This window comes from Rhagoletis pomonella, unplaced genomic scaffold (assembly GCF_013731165.1).
Source record: "Rhagoletis pomonella isolate Grant_MI unplaced genomic scaffold, Rhpom_1.0 Rhpom_scaffold_00013, whole genome shotgun sequence".
NCBI classification, from domain to species: Eukaryota; Metazoa; Arthropoda; class Insecta; order Diptera; family Tephritidae; genus Rhagoletis; species Rhagoletis pomonella.
In genome coordinates, this window is record NW_023458567.1 from 6,558,633 (window position 1) to 6,582,785 (window position 24,153).

Below are 24,153 nucleotides of genomic sequence, written 5' to 3' on the forward strand. Positions count from 1 at the left end.
AAAACTAAAAGCAAAGTAAAAAATTTTAACAATCTTATTGTGGCTTATTAAAATTTTAGTTTTAATATTTTTTACTGAGCTTTGTACCACGATTATTTATTAGGAAAAATTGAAAAAGCAACAAAGTCTAGGCGGTAGAAGTTATAGCACTATTTCGGAGATCACCACATCTCCTCATCAGACTTCTTTTTTCTAGACTTCAGCAGGGATCGAACCTGCGTAATCAATGTTCAAAGTCAGAAGCGTGATCTCCGAAATAGTGCTATAACTTCTACCGCTTAGACTTTGTTGCTTTTTAAATTTTTCCTAATAAACAATCGAGGTAAAAAGCTCAGTAAAAAATATTAAAAATAAAAAATTTTAATATAGGCCCGAAGTCACGAGCTTAGCATTACAAATTTTCAAGGCTTTTAAGCCGTTATTTTTGAATGTTCTAATGCCGCGGGCAATCAATACTTCAAAAGTAGAAACAAATTAGGTATTCGTGTTTATGTATAGTGCGGAAACCAAAAAAAAATTATTTTCACAACTTTTATGCATTATATTTAAAATCGCAGAAATTCTAACCTTGGAAATTTAAAATTTTTCTTACATACTTTTTTATTGAAAGCCTATTAAATGTACGGCTTTCTTGGCGGCTTTTATTACTTTTTACAAACTTTAACAAATTATTTACTTTTTGCTACTTTCTTTCACTTTTTGCTACTTTATTAAAAAAATGTATACGTAACTAAGCTCCAAAAATAGCCGATGTAGACTCGCACAATCTTTGACAATGTACCAAGTTAAGCACGGCTCATTTCACTGCCTCGCGTGAGTTAAAACTGCGTAGCCTTTTGTTCAAAAAAGTTTTATGTATATTCTCCTATCTCTCCGTTTGTATTGTTTTATGCATTTCTATTCAATTTGTTTCCGCTTTTATTACTTTCCTTGTAACGCTCGGTTTGCTTAACGATTTGATTAATTAAGGCCACTGGCTGCTAGTGTATTAACGCTAAATTGAAATGAGCTGAGTTGCGCTGAGCTAAAGGCTACTTCGCGCGAACCATAATAGAAATTTTTGAATTATTAACGCAGCGTAAAACACTTAATTAGCAAACAAAGCGGAATTTCCTAGACAAGCACTGGAAAACAAAAGAGCAAAAATTTTATAAGCAAAAATCAGAAGAGAACGAGTACGGAGAATGGAAAGCGAAAGTGAAAAAATTATGAATGTAAAGTTAAAAATGAGCAATGAGTATAATGAATATAGGAATTAGCCTAAAGGAGAAAAAACTTAGTAAAGAAGACTTACGCAACAACATATTAAAGTAAATTGTATACAAAAAAATTAGATTAAATAAAAAGCAAATTTGCTATTTTGGCGTAGGTTTCCACAAAAACTGATGAAAAATATTCCAAGTGCCCTAAGCCCTTAATTTATGCCTCACTCCAGGACGACTGCGTCTATGGGAAAAAAATGTCAGAACAAAAATTATTTCCTTATCATAAAAAAAAAAAAAACGAATTTAAATTGCCTCACTTTCAGCTAAAAAATTGCTTAAAATATTTTTTCAGGCCTCACTCCACACTTAAGTACATTTGTTCATAACAAAATTGACACTATAGACCCACCAATTTTCCCCAGAGCTTACCACTCCGGCTGCTCTTACTTAATACTTTTTATTTTTTCAAATCAATTAAAGCCAATTATTTTTATTGCGCATCACTTTTCGCCTTTTGTTTACCTTTTCGCTTCATCACTCACAACCAACTTCCGAACAACTTTTCGTAAGAACTTTCATTTAGATTTGCCTTCCGCGTCAAGTCATCGCCCAAAAGTTAGTTACATATACCCGTGCGCTCTGTTACACACGTATTACGTTACGTGTATATGCGTCAAAAATATGAAATATGAAACATTGTATCTTTAATCTCTGGCTTTTCGTCTTTTTCTCCCTCATCGCCTTTACTTTTGTAATGTAAGTAAGTGGACAGCGCAGCAACATTTCCCCAAAGCATAAACTATGAGAATCAAAAACTTCCTGGCAATCGTAAAAGCAAGAAAAAATAAGCAAATTAGATGTAAACAACAGTTTCATCTAAAGGCGAAGAGCAGTAGCCGGTGAAGGATAGCGTAATATGGCTTCAATATCCAAATAAAGGAGCTAAATGCAAGTTGACACTTTCACAAATAAAATTCTTTAAAATTGTAGACCTCTGGACGCCAACAAAGAAGTGAATCTTTTTAAGGGCAAATAACGGGACCATAGATACTTGAGCTTTTATCTACCTTAATGGTTGTCGATGTTGTTTGGTTGGTATGCTTAAAAGATCAGTGGGCTCCAGATAGGGCTCCCTAGCACAGATAACTGAAGTAGTCCTAAAGTTCTTACTTATGTTTCGGTAAGCCACGACGAAGATATCAATAAAAATATCGATTAATGACGAAAAAATATCGATGACGCTGTCAGCTAAAACTATTGATTAATAACGAAAAAATTTCAAAAAATTTACTAGAAAAATATCGATGAATATATCAAAAAACAAAAATATCGATAAGCGTCGATTAATATTCTAACACAAACATCGATTCATGCACAAATAAAAAGCCCAAAGGCTTTTTTGATAAAAATTTCGATTATGAAATCTTAAAAAGATCGATAAAATGCTATAAAGTGTCGATGTGTGAAAAAATATCGATAAATAAATAGGTATATGGAAAAATGTCGATAAAAATACCGACCAAAGCCAAAAACATATTGACAAATAAATTTAAAAAAATATCGATAACATAATCGATGAAAACATCGTTGAATGGTGATGAGTATTTTAAGATCAAAATCGATTTATACACAGATATCAATATCAAGAAAAGTTTTGATAAAAACTCTGATGCATATATCGATAAAATGTCGAGAAGTATTGAAGTTTAAATGACAAAGTTTTTTGTTAATTTACGGTCACTTCGCAACACAGCATTGTGGGGGTTAAGCGCAGGTTAAATAATTTTTCTTTTAATTTTCTTGTAGTTGAGTTTGGGCTGCTAAATAGTTATGTTAAGGAAACAGTGGTTCGTTTTCTCGTTCTATTTTCGGAATTTGGCAAACTCCAAATTGATTTTAGAATCATGGCTTCTTCGGTAAATTTGCTTAGAAGTACACGTAGAATTCTCCTCCTATGCTATGCGCGCATTGTCAAAAAAAAATTGACCCGCCCTAATATATATATATATATATATACATATTCAATCAATGCCTCTACATATAATATCTACAGCGGTAATAACCGCATTTTTATAATTTCAAAAATTTTAAGATTTTAATCAGAATCACAGCTGGTGGTAGCATAATCATTCATAATTAAGTGTAATAATAGAAGTGTAAGTGAGGTTAGCATAAAGCGCGAGTGATTCAAAGAAAATAATTTGAAAATAAACTAAGAAACGCTGCCAAAGTGGAAGCAATCCAATGAGATTTTAATAAAAAAAATTTAAAACAATTGTAGAAAAGCCAAAATTCGCTTTGCAGAAGTTCGGGGAGATTTTAAAATGTAGTTAAATAAATAATCATACACACGCGCCGCATGAAAAGTTACCTGCAGCGAGCGCGAAAATTGTAGCGAAGAAATCAAAGAAAATACAAAATATTAATGAAGAAATGTTAAGCGGCGGAAATCCGCAGGAAATTCATCGGCTTATTTTGTATGCGAGAAGAAAATGTACTCATACATTTGTACGTAAAAATAATAAGCAGGCACTTTGTATGCCAGCGCCGCAACATAAAGCTCAACTGATTAAATATTGGTTTATTGCAGTCAAAAGAAAGAAAAAAAAAAAAAATCATACAAATTAAGGAAAAACTAACCAAAATGCCAACAAGTTATAAAGAAAATTTCACTCGTATCAAAAATAAACACATTTGTATGTACACACGTATGCCATGCTTCATACGTACTGTCCAACTTATTGCTATTATTATGATTATTATCATCCTTGGAGATTATTGTTATTACTATTATGGGATTTCTTTGGACTTGCAGAGCGCTTTTGAGTTGCTCAAGAAAAAATTGTGAAGAAATGAAAAGGAAAACAAAATTTCTTTGCTCATAAACAACAACTTAGCATTTTTGGTAATTTTTTTTTGCTTTTCGAATAACTTTTTTATTTACTCTTACGACTTTTGTTTGTCATTTATTTATTTTTTGCCAGCAACTTAGCTAGCCAATGGCACATGTCCTGCCATCGTGCTTCACTTACAACTCACTAGAACTTTTTCCATTGTTGTTTGCATCGTTGTCTTCGGAGATTTATGCTTTATTGATATTATATTAAATTTTCAAATACATATGTATGTAGCCGGCTGCGTGTACGTGCACACACACTCCCGTCTTTGACTAAGTTTATCTGACATTTCAGTTCGTTTGCGTAGCACACATCCCGCTGAGTTGAGTTGGCTGGCAAAGTGTGTCAAGGATACGGCAAATAATTGCGTACATACATATATTTACAATTCAGAATAAAGATGTAATATTATAAGAAAGCTTTGCAGCTGAGTTGAAAGAGATTTGCGCATTTTTTCGAGTTGCACGAAGTAGCAGTTTTTATTAAGTAAAAAATGTTTAATAATACTGCTAACAGGATATTAAGATTTTCGGGTGCATATTTTATGTGTACATATACATACATTAATTACGCAAAATATTTAATTTATTTTAATTTTTTCCCCGTTTTAGAACCCTCGCCACTGTACGATAACAATCACTATCACGAGGAATGCCTGCGTTGCAATTCGTGCGGTTTAAATTTGACGGGTCCAAATCAGAAGCGCGCCAGGCGATTCAAGGTGAGTGTTGGAGCGGAATTTTTATCAAGCAGTTTGTACTAAAAAACGAGTACTAAATATTGTGTACTAAAAATTAGTACTAGAAATTGTATACTTAAATATTAACACCAAAAAAATGTTTGCAACTAAAATTTAGTACTAAAATTTTTTACTGAAAATTAGTACTAAATTCTGTTACGGAAAACAGCACTGGAAACTTACTATTAAGAAACAGAGCTGTGCTAAAAAATACAATTGAAGCCTTATTTCACACCTAATGATTTAGTACGAACTTTAGCATTAAAATTAATTTTTTCGAAAACTTAGTAGGTACTAAAAACAGCTGCACCAAAACGCAAAAAGATCTTACTACAAATTGACGACGTAAACATACGTACTTAATTCTTTACTACATCCATGAGCTATACGGCCAAAAAATTTTAACAGCGAAATTCAGTACAAAAATTGTACAAAAATATTATTGCTAAAAATAGTGGTAAAAATTAAATATTTTGTACTAAAGAATTTAGGCCGAAAAATGATGAAATACTTAAATATTTGCCACATTTTTTATTGAAAAATTAGTACTAAAAAGCAGTGTCAAAAAAACGACATTCTTACGTATTTACTACCAAAATTTAGAGCAATCTTTAGTACTAAAAACAGTGCTAAAAAGTTCAGTCTCCTCACTAAGAAAATTAGTGCTAAAATTTTATAGTTGGGATAAAAATGTATGCGAGAACATAGTAAAAACTTTCCGTACAAAATTGTGCGGTACACAGTTTTAGCATGTTTTAAGTACGCTGAGCTAAAAATATATATTTTTTTTTTTTTGAAGAAATTAAAGAATTGAAATATATAGGTACTGTTATCTTAACTAAAATTTGAATAAAAAAAAACAAGTTGTATGCAAATAAAGACGTAAAAATATGTACTAAAAATTCGGTGCCAGAGTTTTACCAAATTTTAACACTAAAAATTTGAAAGGTGTTTCCTAAATATTTTTCACTACAGATGTTTCCAAAAAATTGTTTAACATACTTCTTGGACGATCTAGACATTTCTAACAAAATTATGTACTCACAATTATAATAATAAAAATTAACAGCAAACTTTCAACACACTTCAATTTTAGTACTAAAATCCGTACTTTATTTCTCTAAAATACTTTACAACATCCTAAGTACTACATTTGCATGTACTCATTTTTCTTACTAAATTTTTCGCGAGTGCTGTACTTATTCTGTTTATTTAAAATCCAAATTATTTTCTCTCCCTTTCGCCCTAAAAAATTTGTATTTTTAGTACTAAGTACTCTGCTTGCTAAACTTGTTCAAATTGTTTATAATCCTCTAGCTTTATTGCATTTACTGCGATGTTCAGCTCTCGAGTGCTCAATAACTGAAGTTCCTTTCTCGTTCTCTTTCTTAAATTTTAGTACTACGATTGCCGTTGTCTGCTAAAAAGGAAATGCCTTTTTCCGTGAGTTATTTTACTTTGGGCAGTAAATATCTAGTACTTAATTTGTGGTAATAATTTTTTTTTTTCAACTGTGTAAAACCAAATTTTTAGCATTAAATTGTTAGTACTAAATTTTTAGTACTTAAATTCTTCGTACTAGATTTTTGCAAATGAAACCTTTTTTTTGTGAAATTGTTTTTGCTCATTTATTCCTTTTAGGTTTGCCTTAGTTATTGTTATGTAGTAAATTTTTGATAAGTTCCAAGAAACAATCTTATTTTTCTTAAGTGTTCTTATTTAATATTTTTTTTTAATAGAAGACGTTTTTCGTATTATTTTTGTTTAACCGAAACGTTCAAGACTTCCTACAAATCTCCTAATTTTTTAACTTTTTTATTCTTTTTATATTTTTTACTTACATATATTTATACATTTGTATTACACCAGAAGTTTAGCATTTTTTTTGTGGCGAATTACTTAATTGACATACATTTTTGAGAATATACAGTAGTCATACCAAATTGCATTTAGATAATTTTTGGAATTATATAAAACTTTGCTCATACTTCAGTATGTAAGCAAAGGAAAATAACTTTCAACCACACCCACCATCGACCACAAATCACATAATACGAGCACTAAGCGGCGTTCATTCAAGGCAAAGCGTGCCAAAGTTTGCACTCGAACAATCGTCGTTACTCACTCACGCACCCACACAAGCCGACAGTGACAGCTGCGCCAAGTTCAAACCACAATGGAACTTGTTAGCAAACTATTTACACAGAAAACGCAGAGCGGAGTGTAAGTGAGTAAGTAAGACTGTTGGCAAGGATAACATATCCTTTCTTCACGCGCTTATTCACTTATTTACGCCAAACACTCGAAAAGCACTCGTTTCGCCATTCTCTAAGCCAACTAAGCGCTCCGCTAGCACGTGCAGACCAATTCGAGTGCGGCGTGTGGAAAGCGCATAAAAGAAGTTTCAACACATATGCCACACGTACATACACATGTTAATTATGTATGTATGTGTGCGGCTTTACAGCGCCACAGCTTTACGGCGAAAGTGCTAGGCGAAAATTTTGGGTAGTTTGAGCTGCCACACTTGAATAAATAAATGGCAAAGCCGCATTAAAATTTTTCGTAGAAACCGAATGCGAATAGCACATGAAGGCACAAAGTGCTGGTGAAAGTTTAAAACAATTTTTTGATTTTTTTTTTTTTTTTTTAATTTCATTGATATTTGCGAACAGGCTCACGTTCGGCAGTAATCAGCCGCAAGCGACAAATTCATTTATCAATTTTGGCAGCGAGTTCAATGCGGTGGTTTGGCGAATGCTTACGAGAGTGAAAGGGGGTGAGACAGCGGGAGAAGAGTGAGAATATAGAATTTTTAGTACTAAAATTATTGTGATTGTAGTAAAGCGCAAAAGTACTTTGGCAACAACTAAATAATAAAATTGCTACGAGATTGGTAGGGGATAGTAGAATTTTAGATTAAGTGTAGCTCTACACAGATTTTGTACTAAAGTTTTAGTACTAGCAACATCTTATGTAAACACTTTATGGTGAAGTAGAAACACCCTGGCAACAATTACCAACTTAAAAATTCAATTTAGTTCTAAAATTTTTAGTACTTAATTTTCTGTACTAATCGTTGCCTATTCAGACACAATAATTTTGAAAAGAATATAATTTTGTATTTACTAGTACACACAACACACTTTTGGTTTTGAAAAATCTGAGAAATTTTAGTTCTAAAAATTTTAGTACAAGTGTTCGTAGCAAATGCCCAAACAACTCTGCTACATAATAACCCTAAACAAAGGGAGTCGAATTTTAGTACTAAAAAATTAGTACTCAAATTTTAGTACGAAGAAATAAACTTAATTATTTTTTTTTTAGTTTTCATGTATATTTTAGTTTTCAATGACATAAAATTCATAAATTTAGAGTAATAAAAATTTATTTAATAGTCGGAGCAATGAAAGCTGGTACTAAAAATGTTACTATCTTTTTTTGTTTTCAAAAAATAACATGTACTAAAATTGTTCTTATCGCAGATTGAAGAAATTTTTACGCTCATAAACATAAAAAATTTTAATAAAAGTTAGGACTTAAAATTTACTAAACTTTCAAATTGAAAACTTTCATAAGGAAATTATAAAAAAAACCAAATAAAAAACATTAAAAAAATGAAAAATAGGTTCTTTCGACTAACTACATATATAGCACTATTCTTGGCGAGATTTCAGTTACTATATTGGTTGGAAATATATGTGTACTTAAATTTAAACTAACAAAACTTTGTAAAAGAGAGCAGAAGTCATAAACCGCGGCTTTCTAGACAAATTTTATCCATTTATATAATTTTAGCACTAAAGGAACACAACGCAATGTCTTAAACAAATAGAACCCAAAGACTGGTAAGTCTTCATTAGCTGAAAATTTTCAGCCATTTCTATCTGACAGTAGCTTTTCAAGCAGTCAATTTAGTACTAAAACTTTTTATAGCATTTAAATTTAGAACTTTTTTTAGCAGATACTTAAATAAGAAATTTTATTTAGTACAAAATTTGAGTCCTAAAATTTTAGCTCTAAACGGATGTAGTAGAAACTATATTAAAATAAAATTTATATCAGAAAATTATGTAACCTGAGAACGAACAAAATGACTGGCGTGCTGTTTTGGACTCGGCCAAAATCGCTTAGGCGGTTACAGCGCCAAATAAGAAGAAGAAGGGAGAACGAACAAAGTACTAACTCTTTATAGACTAAAATTTAGGTATTTAAAATTGTATTAGTACACAAATTTACAAAGCTACATTATAAATAAAAAACATACCAAACACGCAAGCTAATTACCGTCCACACACCACCTTTCCATCCACAAAATTTCCAAACTCTTTTGCAAGAAACCAAAAATATTACACATTTTTTGCACAAAATATTCCCACTTAACTTCGATGTTTCTACACAAATTTTTTTCCTGCACCCTTTCTTTCTCCTTAGATTCTTTTTTCATCATCTCTTCTCCACTCTACCACTCTCTTACAGAACCAAATTCTCTGCGACCTGCACTTCGCAGACGTTGCCCTAATGGAGTGCTCCGATTTTATGCAACAGCTGCGAAGCTTCAAGCCACAATCACTGGGTTGCGCCGTTGCGAGACGAAAAAGTTCAACAACATTAATTTTTCCGTTGCCGCCGCAAGCATGTTCAGGTATGTACAACTGTATGCGTGTGTGTGTTTAGTACGCGTGGCCACAAAGCAAAAGTGGTACCGCAGCCACTGCTCTAGCTTTGCTTGAGTTTTTAATTTAAAATCTTAGACGGGAACTTTTAACCCAACTTCAGTCGGTTAAACATTTTTTCTTCGCTAAGGCAAAATTTTTAAGATATTATGGGAAAAATTAGGCAGACATGCTTTGGTTAGGGGGAGCGTAGCAGAGCAACATCAAAGAAACGTTTCATAAATATGTATGTAGTAAAGACGCGCGATAGCGCAAAGCAAAGGGATCGCTTTTTGTTTCTTGTTATGTCTGTGCTTGCGGGCCACTTGGAATCTTAGTTATGAGCGAAATTTTATGCAATAAACTTGTGTGCTTTTGCCATAAAAAAATTATTTTGTCCTAAGTACTGAAATGCTAAGGGAATATGTACCTACTGCTAGGAAAATATTTCCTAATATATATTTGAATGTAGGTATGTAACTATATAACTAGGCACCCTTGTGTCAAAAAATCATTTCGTGTACCAAAAACTGTATTTTGGTAAAACTGTTCGTCAAAATTAAAAAATAAAAATGGTTTATGCCAAAACTTGTAAATGAATTGTTGTTAAGGTTTGTTACATGATTTTAAACAAAACATTCTTAATTTTCAAGTTTTGTTTTGTTTGTTTTTAATTTTTTTAATAACAAATTTTAATTTTGCTGATAAAATTTTTTTCATGTAGAAATATCCTCTAACAAGCACTAAGCACAATAATTTTAATTTACAAACAATTTTAAATTTTTTATTTCCAAATTCGCATTGATTGATAATTTTTTAACGAAATTTACAGAAGAAAATTTGAAAAGCAAGCAAACTTTTAACTAACCACTGTAGGGCTACAAATACTTTTCGTATTATAAATCATAGAAAGTGTCCATAAAAATTAACATAAGTAAAATTTATTCCTTAAGTAACGAAAGCTTGATTATTAAACCTCTTCCTTCGAAAAATTTATGAAGTCACAAAAAAACATTTTAGACAATAATTTGGAGTTAAAATTTTGTATGTAGTTAAAAATGTTGTGCTAAAAAAATTTTTGAGTAAAAAAAAATTAAGCCAAAACTTCGAACTTTCAATGAAAATAGTTAAATACAAAAAATTTTAACTTGAAACATTCCTGTCCAAAAATTTATAAACTATGTTTATGTAAATGTTTATGCAAAAAAACCATTTTTTCTAAAATTCTGTATCAAAGCTATTTGTACCAAAAGCTTTTCATTCTAAAATCTTTTTTACTAAAACTTTTTCAAATACGTTTTTGAAAAACAAAATCTTTTAGGGCAAACATTTTGTAGAAGACTTATTTAATACAAGCTTTTTCAGTACATACATACTTTTTTAGAAGATAAACACTCTCAAAAACTCCGATAAATTGTATGTCAAAATTTGCCATTCCTTAAAAGAATTCAATTAAAGTTTTCTTAATTACTTAACTAAAAATGTTTTTGATACAGAATCTTATTTTATGGCCAATTGACTTACAAATTTTTATCCAAGAATTTATAGTTCATTTTATCTTAATAAAAATAGTTTACTAAAAAAATTGCATGCTAAAAATGCTTATACTAAAAAGATTTATAGTATGCTTAAAAATGCTTCTAAAAATTTCAATTTTCAATCTAATATTTTTCCGCTAATTTCGTATAAAAACATGGTTCATTCTACAACAAAAAACATTAAAATATAAATCCTAAACTTTGTGCAAAACTCGCGAAAATTCAGCAAATTTTCATTAAAATTTTCAACTTTTTAAACAGGTTTTTTAGAATTTTTTTGAGTATGCAGATTTGTATCCCAATCAATTTTTTTATAATAAAGTGCAAGTTTTAAGTTCGTTGATTTTTGTCAATTTTTTTCACGCAGTCTCTTCCATACAAAATTTTTTTTCGAAAATACTTTATATGGATAAAATGCGAAACACCTTCACAAAAAAAAAAAAATCTCAAAAATTAACGCGATTTTTGACTAACTCCGAACTTTCATTTTTTTTTACTAGAAATTCTAAAAATCTGATTAAAAAGTTGAAAATTTTGATCAAAATTTGCTGATTTTTCTCGAGTTTTGTACAAAACTTTGGAATTATATTTTTATGTTTCTTGTTGTTGAATGAACCATATTTTTATACAAAATTGGCGGAAAAATATTTGAATAAAAATTGTTGCATATATTGTGAAAAATTTGCTGTGCCAATACTTTGTTCCGGCAGTGTATGTAATTTCTGGCACTTGACTGCCAAGATTTTATTTCATTTTTCTAGTTTTTTTCGCTGTCTGGGTCATTCTAGCATTGCCTATTGGCAGGCATTAACCCGCTCTAATTCTCACCCTCACACAGTTTTTTGTGCCTTTGTCCTTCTCGGTTTTATTTTCTTTTTTATCAGCCACTTCTGCTACGCTCTGATGGTCAGCCACGCTTGCCGCTTGAATAGCCACCAACGAATAATAAAACGTGGAAAAAATGGGGAGGCTAGGCTGGTAATAAGAAATAAAATTTAGTGCATGGAATGTATGAAAATATTTGAGTAAATATTCAAGAGCTTTAGTTGCAGCATTATGAGGACGGTACATTGAAATAGGATAACTAAATGAGGCAACAAAGTGTGGTGGAGGTGGAAAGACTGATGTTAATGAGTAAGCAATCGTGCTAGAGTCTTGAGGAAATATTTGGTGCTTGCGGAGTTGAAAAAAAAAACATATCTATAAAAAATTTAAATACTCGTAAGAATTGTTTTATAAAAAAAGTACAAAAATGTTGCCTCGTTCATAAATTCTCGCCCACAAAACTCGTTACACCATGACGTATGAGCAACTTTTTGACGTAAATACATATATTGCATTTGATATTCTTAGCACAAAAAATTGCGAACAAATGCGCTATACAAATTAAGTTTACTGCATTTACGTGTTACCTGAAAACGTTACATAGCATAACCGCCGTGACGTATGAGTAATATTTTATGCTAAATTGACGTCTATTGCCTTAAATCAACAGCAAACTGTGAGCTAGAGTGATGGCATTAATTATGAAAGCAGCTTTGCTGCGATGCTGGGGTGCATTGTCTACCAGTGAGGCGAGGCGCTTACAAGTCGGTCGGACTTACGTCAAAAGGGAAAACAATGAAACGTAAATATGCAATACGTTCACGAATTAAAAATAATACCAGCAGCAGCAACTCACGTGAAACATTATGAAAAGCAAATACTCGTAACTATTATTGAAGCAAACACAGAGAGTGGCAGTGAGTGTATGGGGGGGGAGTGGGAAGAAAAGTGTAAAAATAGAAAAAAATTCGCTCGACCTGCAATTGTAAATGTAAAGACTTAATGGCAGACTTTGTCGCAAACATTTTTCTATAGTTTTCTAAATTTCATTCGTCCATATTCCGCCAAGGGTCTGACTGTCTGGTATTTATAGCTGTTGCGTGGCTGCCATGCAAGCGCCATTCAACAAAGGACCGCGTTAACTGCGCGACATTTGCAACATAATGAGGCTCTAATGCATTTAACACAAACAACGGCACACACTTACAATCAAAAAACATGCATTAAATACCCACTGCAGCCAACTGCCAACTGCATTTTTTCAAATTTTTTTTCTGTTTGTGTACTTCTAAATAAATACGGGTATATGCATTTGTATGCGCATTCGCTTAATGCTTGCCAGGCGCTAATGTGCCGTTAGTCGGCGCGCAAGTAAGCATGAAAAATGGAAAAGAGAGTTGAAAAAGGAAAGGACATAGGGCAGCAAAGCTGCATTGCAGTCCGAGTGCAGACGGCGAGGACAAATAAGTGATGCAAAAACGGAACTAACTGTTTTGTTTGTGCAATTACAGATGTATATACATATGTAAGTGTGTAAGTGTATGCATTGCACACCACTTACATATGTAGTATAATATATTAAAAATGTATTCAATTAAAAATTTATTTAATTAAAAAAATTCGAATTGAATTTTTTTTTCTTGAGGAATTCGTCGCAGAAACATAAAGTACCAAACACTTTTTGGATAAGAAAATGTTTCTTAAATAATTCTTAGAACCAAAAATATTCAGAACTAAACATTTAGCACTAAAAATTTTGTACACACTTAAATGTTAGAGCTATACATTTTGCAGTTAAAGCTTAGTATTGAATATTAAATTCTAAAAATTTAGTACTAAAAAATGTTTTTCATAAAAATATAAAAAATTTGTTATTTTTCAACTAAAAACATTGAACAAACCGTTGTGTACTAAAATTTTCGTAGTAAAGACTTTGCATTTGAACCACAAATTTTGTATAAAAAAAAAATTTACTGAAAAAAATATGGCAGTTGTGCACTAAATTAAACCAAGAACTTTGTAATGGAAGATCTTGCAAAAGTTTAGAGCTTGAAAACTGGTGGAATATAACAATTTTGTACTAAAAATTTTGTGCCTAAAAAAATTTTCTAAAAAAGTAGTACCAAACCACTTCATATTGAATATTGTTGTACTTAAACTTACTACTACAAAAATATACTTTTAGACTGCATACTTAAAATTTCAAACCAAAAACTTGTGTACTAAAAATTTAAGTTAGCAAATTTTGAACTAACAAATTTTTGTAGATACCTCAGCTTTTGGTTTAAAAGACTGTGTAGTAAAAATTTTTTTGAGTACTCAAATTTGTTTGTTAAAAAAAGACCTAAAACGCAATACAAAAATTTACTTAAAAAAATTTCCCAAAAAAAAACTACGATAACAGATTTGTGCTATAAGCTTTTTGTAAAACATTTTTTTCTACAAAATGCAAAAACATTAATTTAAACATTATTAGTTAAAGAAAGTTTCTTCAATCGATTATTAAACAACAGTGTCGAAGGGTTTCTACTTTAGGTGTGTTTACTAATAAAAATTAATTTGAAAAATTTAGTACTAAATTTCATGTACTAAAAAGGTAACAGAAAACATCCTACACACGCCTTATTAAGCGCTCTACTCTGCCAGTAGCTTCAAAATATAAAAATAAAACCATTGAAACCACCCGCATATGTATGTGTTTTCAAATTGAGTTCGTTCTAAGCTTTGCGAACTAAAAGTTTAGCAAAAAAAAATTGCTTTACTCTTAGGTGCTACAAACAAACTTTAGAGAAAAAATTGATGGTTAAATTTGTAGTACAAAAAATCTAATTAAATTTCTAAAAATATAATTTTATGAAAAATTTCGACTAAAAATTTCACTGTTAACAGGACTGAAAAATTGAGTACGAAAAATTGTACTCTCATAGTTAAATACGCAAAATATATAGCACTAATATTAAATTATAATTAATAAAGTTTAGCACAAAGACGTTATGACCAAAGGTACTAAAAAATAAGTACACAAAATCATTTGGCAAAATTATTTCAACTAAAAATTTCATTGTTAATAATACTAAAAAATTGTGTACACAAAATTTCCAAGTCAGTCATTTAACACTGAGAAATTAATTTATTTCAACACAAAAAGTTATCCCCAAAAGTATAACAAACAAATTTAGACATATAATTTAGTACTAATATGTTACTATTTAACAACAAAAACCATAGCATGAAAAATTTTTTTACAGCAAATTTAGTATAAAAAATCTCTTTAAAAAATGGCTTTGAAGCTCTAGTAAGTGCTAAAAATTTCAGTCCATAATCAGAAATTTATTACTAGAAAACTCATTTCAAATAAAATTTAACTTTTTTCGTTTTGAAGCTAGAACCCTCCTATGAGCATCAAAGTGCGCACTTTCCTCACGAAAACATGTCCAGTTACAACTCTGTGCAATATAAATAGAACATATAACTAGTATATATCTAACATATGTATACCTGCCAGTATCTCTATGCAGGCATCTGCATTTTATTTGCCTACCCTAATTTTTTTACTCCTCTACTGCTGCTTCTATACTCAGAATGGCTAGTCATTTATTATTATGTAGGTCGACGTTGCCGCCAAGTGGCTGAGGCAAACAATACTTCCAGCATTTCTATGGCGACTGCCAGTGGCGAATGGCGAGTTTAGAATATCATATATAATTATAATGATGTTGGCAACACTGCAGTTGATTGCATCATCATCAAAGCAAGAAGAACAAAAACAACAAAAGGAATAACAACACAAAGCTGTGCTTTCTTGTACCGACAACTGAAAAATTAGTACTTAATCTAGATAAATATGTGAATACTGCAATGGGTAAATAAAATATTATCAGCTAGAAAAGATGTGAATGGCGTAATTTTATGTTAGATATAGAGCGTGGCAGAAGGCAAATGCTGAGAAAAGGCAGTGGCTAATACAAACTTTTTTTATGCCGATGATGACGATTGTCCGCATTACTTCAGACACAGCAGGTTGGCACAAGCGTAATAGGAATGTTTTCGTAAGAAAAATTATCATAGAAGACTGGTCAAGCGGCAATTAAGAGAAATTTTAGTACTTTAAAATAATGAAATTTCTTTAAATTCAAGTTATTACAAAACCAAACAAAGATTTATTTAATTTAAGTTATTCTAAAATTCCTAATAATTGTCACTGTCAAAAATTTTCGTACCTATAACCATGATAAAAATATAATAAGGTAGAACCGCTGAGAGTCACTTTTAGAATTCTTGACGTTTCCAAACAATTTAATTTTTGAATTTACTCACAAATTCACACACACATTTTCATTTTCATTCTCAAGCAATAACAATTTCGAACAATTTCATTTTTTTATTTTCACTTTTATATGATTTTAAAATGTTGGCAAACTTCAAAAAAAAATCATGGCCGACAAATTGAGAGAACGGTTCTACCTTGCTATATTTTTATTATGCCTAAAACTGTGTTCTTAGAATTTTCACACAAAACACGAATGAGGGAAATATGTTCAAAATGTGTTATAATAATCATAACACAAAATTTTAATACTAAAAAATTCACATTAAAGCTTTTTTTATACATAATTTTTGTACTAAAAATTATATACGAAGAATTTTTGTTAAATTTCATGCTAACGAAAAGAATCCCTCTGGGTACAAAAATTTTTTACACAAGAAATTTTCCTACTAACAAAACTGAAAAAAGTTGGCGAATGGCCTTAAAATTTTGCTGAAAAAATTTCGTTAAAAAAACTTTATATTATACTTTTTTAAACTAAAAAATGTTGTGATAAAACATCCGGAAAAAGCTAACCATATAAAATTTTTTTAGCAGAAAAACTTAAAGATCTTTCCAAAAAGTTGTTTTCGTCAAAATTCTCCTACTCAAACCTTATTGCCAACATTTTCGAAGAGACACGAAATCTTATGAAAATTTGTAGTGCCAAACATCATTAAATAAACATTTTTGCAGTCAAAATTTTCATATTAAAATTTGTTTACTTAAAGCTTAAACATATATTAATTTAAAAGCAAAGTGATGCCACATTTTTTACACTAAAATTTAATGAACTTAAGATTTTTTTTTGATACATACTACAAAAAATTTATAAAAAATATAACATTATATTTTTAATAAAATAAAATTGTTCGTAGATTTAGTTTCTACAAAAAAAATCCATCTGCAAAACTTGGATATTAAAACTTGTGTCTTCGTAAAGTACTTGCATAAGCAAAATTTTAAGCAAAAAATTCCTTAAAACTTCCTTACTAAAAAACTTTTTGAATTTCAGGTGACGATATACATATATTTTGATAATTTTTCTTAATACAAATTTTATAGAAAAGTGTTTTGGAATGTTCTTTTCTAACAAGATATCTTAATTTAAATTTTGTTTAACATTTTTTTTTAAGTATGAGTATTGCAAATGTTTTTGCAATATTTTTTCTAACTTTTTTTCACTTCCAATAAAAGTTTATTAAAAAATACTAGAAAAAAATTTTCCGAAAGTTTTTGGTTTTTTTTTTTTTGTTATGTGATTTAATTACAGACGTGTTTTTGGATAAAATATGTACAATGAGTTAAAAAAATTAATGCTATATAATTTTAAATTAAATAAAAAATGTTCCAATTCCAAAAATATAATCTGTAAGAAGTAAAAAAGTGTGTAGATCAAGTTTCAATTAAACTATGACACCGTAGCAAAATAGCAATCAATTTAAAACCACCACTCCCGCTCTTTCTTCATAGCTTCTCCTTTCCATATTTTATCTTTGTTTGGAATTCCCAGCACTGCAACTTTGTCACTTAAATTCCACATTTTCCACCTGCACTCGCAAAGCTGGGCGCACATAAATCCTAATTTCTGCATTTCTTCTCAGCTGTGCGCACTCACCAACGAATCTCCGTCCCCTCTACGTTCACACGTGCGCCTAGAAGTGGGCTTTAATAAAAGTAAGTAAGGCATGCAGTATGTATGTACTCACGTATGTCCCCTGCAACATGTTACTGCAATAATAAATAAATAAATAAATACAATGAAATGTAGCGAAAAGCAGTGGACCCACACGAAAAAGGTAACTGCAGTCAGCATTCATATAAATTGTATCTTTGTAAGTGCGAGTGTGTGTGTGTACTAGGATGGTTCAAAAATGCATGTGAAAAGGTAAAGTCGGAATTTTTATGCTCCCACCTGCTAGTATTGTTCTGTAACGGAAAATTTTTCTTATTTTGAAATCAAAAAATGTTTAGAGATCGCTCAAAGCGCTCAAAGTTTTCCATGTATTTTATATGGGATAGAAGCAACTCTGTTACTCTGCAGGAGATTCCCAATAATAATACCCAATTGTTTATTTAAGCAGCATTTTTTCATAGTTTCATATTTTATAGGCCCGCCAAAAACCTCAAAAATGCAACTGGGGACCAAAAAAATCTTTAGTATTAAAAAATTCTTAAATAACCAATTGGGTATTATTATTGGAAGTGTCCTGAAGAGAACCACAATTTTTCGATTGAAAAATATTTATTTTCAAGAATTCTATACCATTTCTAAGAAAAGTGGTTTTTTTTTACCTACACCCACACTAGTGTATACAGAGATGCAGGTAAGCAGCGGCAGCGCAACTCTCCGCATAAATGGCAAATGTATGTATGTGGCAACACCGTTGGGACTGACAAATTAATTTGTAAACGCGCGACAGGTCTGGTTACTTGCCAGCACTTGAGCTGGCGGTGACAGTGGCAGTGGACGCTGCAGGCATTGCTTTTCGTTCTTTGATTTCTCTCAGCGTTTTTCCTTTGTTTTCTTTATCAAAACATTCGCATTCCGTGTGACCGGACGAGTGATATTGTTAGTTTATAGCTCGTACGTGTGCTTTAAGTGCACTTGCACTCCTCGCTTTGTTGGCGTTGGCTTTTGTCGTCTGCTCCAGCAATAAAGTTAACATTGTCTCCTCGCCTTTCTACTGCGATTTCTACTACTATTTTATTTTCTTTTTTTTTTCTGCTGACAGACAAAGCTATTTCCGTATTTATTTTATACGATTGTTGTTTGTAACTGACGCATTTGTTTTTCTCTTTTTTTTGTTTGTTTTGAATTTATGAGCGCAAACGCCAGCGTGGGCTTCGGAGGAGATGACGGAAGACTTACGGTAAATTTTGAAAGCAGAACACGTGTTATTTTTCTAAGTGTCCGTCAAAGAATTATTTGAATTATTTTCATTCTACTCACTCACGCCCAAGCGGTTCATAAATTTCAAAAGAAAATTTGCAGTACAAAAAGTGTACTAAAGATTTACTAAAAAGTATGTGAATCGTCTAAACAGCGTGAGCGCAAGATAGAATTGGAAACGTAGAAAATACCGGTATCCAAGGCAAAACGTAATTTTTTTTTTGTTTTGTGTTGCAAAAAGTCATCAAAGAAAAATTCAGTATAAAAAAAGCATTTAAGGGATCCTACAATAACGAAAACATGTTTTCTTAAAAATACCACTGAAAGTAATACTAAAATTTTGTATTGAAGATCTTGCAATACATATAATCTATTTAAAATACATATGAACATAGCTTATAAAGTTTATATGAAATAAAGTTTCAAAATTTAAGTGCTATGTGCTAAAGATTTAGTACAAAAATATTTAAAAAAAAACTGTAGATTTTAAAAGGTTATACTTATAAATATTAACGTCAGTATAGTACGAATAATTTATTGCAAAAAAATAGTTCTAAAACCTAAAACTAGAAAGAGTAGTACTGAAAACTATTAAACGCGCCATATGAAATGGAAACTTTCCCAAAAAGTGTTTAGAATTCGGGCTAGACAAAAACATAACTAATTTCATAAAACATAACAAAAAACATTTAAAAAATTTCTACCAATTCTATATGTATTTCTAACCACTGAAAAAAGGGTACGATTTTATACAAAATCTTAGTCTAACAAAATTAGTACTAAAACTCACAAAGTTTTTTACCGAGTATTTGGAAACAAAACATATGTATACCGGAAAAGTTTCAATAAGCAGGATGAACTACACCAAAATATTTAATAAATACAAACATTTTTAAAGAAACACCAGCAAAATGTGTAGGAAAAATTTCTACTCACTCGGTTGTTAGTAAAAAAAAAAATATTAATTTAAAAAAAAAATTACTGAAATTTTAAATGTAAAACTGTGGTTTTCTCGAAAGAGCAAATAAAAAATTGGCCGCAAAAATTTTTTACTTAACTATTTAAAAAAAGTTTTACGTGCTATAACAATTTTTACCACATTTCAAATATATATAAAATTTGGCATTAACTTAAGCATACATAATTTTTTGAGACAAATTTTTACTTAAAATTTTTTAACACTAAATTAAAGAGTTTTTAGTAAAAATTTAGTACTAAAAAATTTAATATCATATTTTTAAACCCATAATTTTATGCACTGAAATTAAGTACTCAAAAATTCTTGTATTGAATTTAGTTTCAAACTTTTTAATAATTTAATATACAACTTTTTATCGCAAACATCTACAATTTTTTTGCAAAAAACTTAACATTAAAAAATTTTTACGTATAAGTTGGCACAAAAAACATTACCTTGAAATTTAGTACTTACGAATTATAATAAAAATTAGTACCAAACAATTGTACGTAAAAAAAATGTTGCAATAAATAATAAGCAAACAATTTTTGAAAAAAAATTTAGTATTATGCATTCGGTACTTAAAAATTTACTCAAAAAGTTAGTACTAAAACACTTTATACGTTAAATTATTACTAAACAATTGTGCTTAAATAAGTTAGAATTAAAAATTTAATAGCAAATTTTAAAGCAGAAGTTGTGAGCAAAAAATTTGTACCATCAACCCTTACCATGATAAAAAATTTGTACTTAAAAAATAGTAGGAAAAAAGTAAAAACTAAAATTAGTACCGAATATGGATACTTAAAACTGTGTACTAAAATTTAGTGCCAAGCATTTTAATACAAAAACTTTTGTACTCATTTTTCTTTTGCATGGTCTCCAACCCCCCCCCCCCCCCCTTTTCTAAATTATTTTATTTATAAACGCAGCTTTTAAATTCCACTTTTTTTAATCTAAGCCACAAGAAGTTTCAAAATTTAATCTGTATGGAGTCTTCACTCCTTCTTTCTGTAAAATTTCTTATTCCTTTCAAAAAGTACTAGCATAGGCCAATCAACCCATATACCTACATAAACTCATTCATTCATTGACACAAACACAACCAATCAAGCAGCAACAGTGGGTAATTATTAATTAAAGTCACAGTCCGTTAGAGTCCAATGAGTGCATGGTCAATGAAGACCATTCCAACGCCCATCCATGCACACCACTTCACGTGAAGTCACGTCGCGACACATAACGACACCAACCAAAGACGACAATCAAGTCGCCTCTAATCGCAATAAAAGTCAGCAATGTCCGTCCACACTGTATCAATAATCACAGCTCATTTTTCAATTACTTTGTCAGTTATGAATGCAGCAAAAAGACGACTGTCATTAAGAAAAGTGGTGGGTGGCAAGCGTATGCGCCCACTCGTATGCTATTTCAATTTCTTTTCTATACTACTATTTTTCTTGATTCCCTTTTGGCTCAGTACCTACCCTGCAGTGAATCGCCATACCAGTTAGAAAAAATACTAGTTCATTAACTAGTATGTGCCTAACAGTTCGACAATTTCGAAGAACTTAGGCGATCAGCGACATCTGCCTTTGAATTGCCAAAGCCAATTAATTGCTTTTCTTACAAATGTCGGCTGTGGCGTCACGTGAAGACTACTGGTTCTGGTTCTAATATCGCAGGTTCGAGGCCGCTTGGAGGTGGTTAAGATTTTTAAAGTTAAATAAATGTAAGTAAAAATAATTTATTCAATTTATAAATAAATAACAAATTTGAAAATCTAATTGCATTGCAAAAAAACATTTAAGAAGAATTGCTTGTGCTATAAAAACAAAGAATTTAAACAAAAATATTTTTTTTATTAAATTTAAAAATTACAATAAACAGCATAAACAAAAAAAATTTATAAAAAATAAAAATAAAATAAAAAATAGAAAATAAAAAAATTTTCCCTGTGCCAGGGCTTGAACCTGGTACCTCAGGCGTACCACGCGACTGTTGGAGCACCGCGAGCAAAAAGGCATACTAATGCTTTTCATAGGGGATGAATTGGCAGACTATCTCATCAACTGGTATGATGCTACTAGTATTTCTACTAGTAGATGCTGATGCATAGCCTGACAATTGACATCTCGTAGGACATCGCAATGTTAAAAATACCAGTCCCTAACATTGAAAAAGGATAAAACGTGAACTAGTTCGGCTGAAACGCAAACCGGTAGAATTCTAGTTCACAACTAGTAGCTTTCCCTGCAGGGTACTCTCGGCAGTTGTCGACTTTTCTACTCCCAGTCTGTTCGCTTGCTTTTTCCCTCCGCCTTCGCGCTATTACTTTTTCCCTTTCGCATAGCCACAGCCCCTTAATTCAATCAAGACATTCCAATGCGCGAATACCAGGCATAACATTCCGCGCTGCAGTCAAAGCAATAAAAACCATGCCGTTCATACTTGTAGTATGTGGCGGCCCAGCGGCAGGATGTCTTCGTTTAAATGAAAAGGTTGTGCGGCAGAATGTCACCAACAACACACAAACTTGCTGCGAGTTGTAGCGGATGTAGTCGTACACGCAATTGACTTTGCTCACAGTCGCATTGAATTTATGACTGCCAGTCGAATTGGCTGCGCTCAGAAGTTGAGTTGAAACTGAATGAGCGCCTATAAGTATGCAAATGTTGACAACAACCCGCCTTTCGCATGGCTTTGCAACTGCCAACGACAGCCTGTTGCTACTTTCGTCGCTCGCAATCATTACACCAACCTCCAGGCCTTTAGGCGCTTAATGAGTTTTGTGCCTGCTTGCGATGCGCCATTGTTTCACAATTGCACTAGAAAGTATGCTACACTGGTATTTTGCAATTTACGCTGAAATGAAAGGAGAGCGCAAGAAAAAAATATGGTAAAACAAGTCTACTACATGCCGTGCCATGCCATGAATGAGTAGGCAGCCATTTCAAAGTCATATCAACTTCCGAGGTAAGTTGGGTTCAAATGCGCAATATGTGTGGAAATGTAATATGGGCACTAGCAGCCTGTAAGTATGCAATATGAATGCCAAAACAGTCAGCGTGTCACGTACGTGCTCATGCTCATTTCACTTGAGGTTCTATGGCATCGCGAAAGCAGCAAGGAATCTAAGCAAAAAAGGAAATCTTATAAAGCCGCTTTTCCGCTGGTATGCGGTGGCGTTTTAGACGCCTTCGCCGCTTAATTTCTTACAAATGAATGTAGTGTATAAAATTGCTTAAGTGTGTGCTTCAAGTGCGGCTTCGCTTCATCACTTATAGAAAGTACTTTGCAGGCGTTGTATTCGCTTGTCAGGCAGTGTGTTCGTATAAAGAGTATTTTTATGAAGTTGTGCTAAGTTGTTGACTGTAGTTGAGTGCTGTGGCATGGCCGCTAGTGCATTCTACAGCAGCGATAAGAAATCAACACATTCCAGAGAGCAATGTCCTTGTAAATTCCACGCGTTTGCCATACTAAATTGGCTGACATGTGTTGAGATACTAACTTTGTTAGGAGGCTCGCTGCTTATATGGATACCAGGCCATAGTAATATTGAAGGAAGTTGCGCAGCGGATGAGTTGATCAGAAATGGTACGCTAGTGAGTGTCATTCAGGAAATAGAGTGTGGGCGTAGCCTGGACTACAAACTCACTGATCTCACTGTCGCATAATACCAGGCGTGTGTTATTCAGAATTTTTCGAGACTTTTACAAGAGCTTTTAAGAATTTTTTCGAAACTTTTCTTGTGTTTTTAGTGCTTTCACACAACACATTTTCTTGTTTTTTTTTTAATTGCTGAAAATATATGTAATTCGTAAATTTTGGGTTTTCTCGAGATTTTTTTGTGATGCTATCAGCACTATTTATGACTTTTCAGTATTTATCTGGATTTTAGGGCTATTTGAGACTTCGGAAAATTTTAAACTTTTAGAATTTTTCTGCGATTCTTTTTTTTACTTTTAGAGACTTTTTCAAACCTCTGGGTCTTTTTTAAGTATGATTCGGGCACTATCGAGCGTTATTATGGAATTTTTGAATTCTTAAACAATTTCGTTTTTTCAAATAATTTTTTGTGGATATTTTTTTACTTCCCAGAATTGTTTCGAAATTTGTTCAAGAGTTTTGGAAATT

The 24,153-nt window shown here is 31.5% G+C and overlaps 1 protein-coding gene across 1 annotated transcript in view; it reads left to right on the forward strand.

Annotated features, from left to right (window-relative positions):
• The window catches only part of LOC118748671, a 361,645-nt gene that overhangs the window by 271,093 nt on the left and 66,399 nt on the right, over nt 1-24,153 (forward strand). Inside the window, exons 8-9 of the mRNA XM_036483268.1 lie at nt 4,714-4,823; nt 9,321-9,486. Of these exons, the coding sequence (XP_036339161.1) occupies nt 4,714-4,823; nt 9,321-9,486 (276 nt within the window). The remainder of the gene's footprint in view (nt 1-4,713; nt 4,824-9,320; nt 9,487-24,153) is intronic.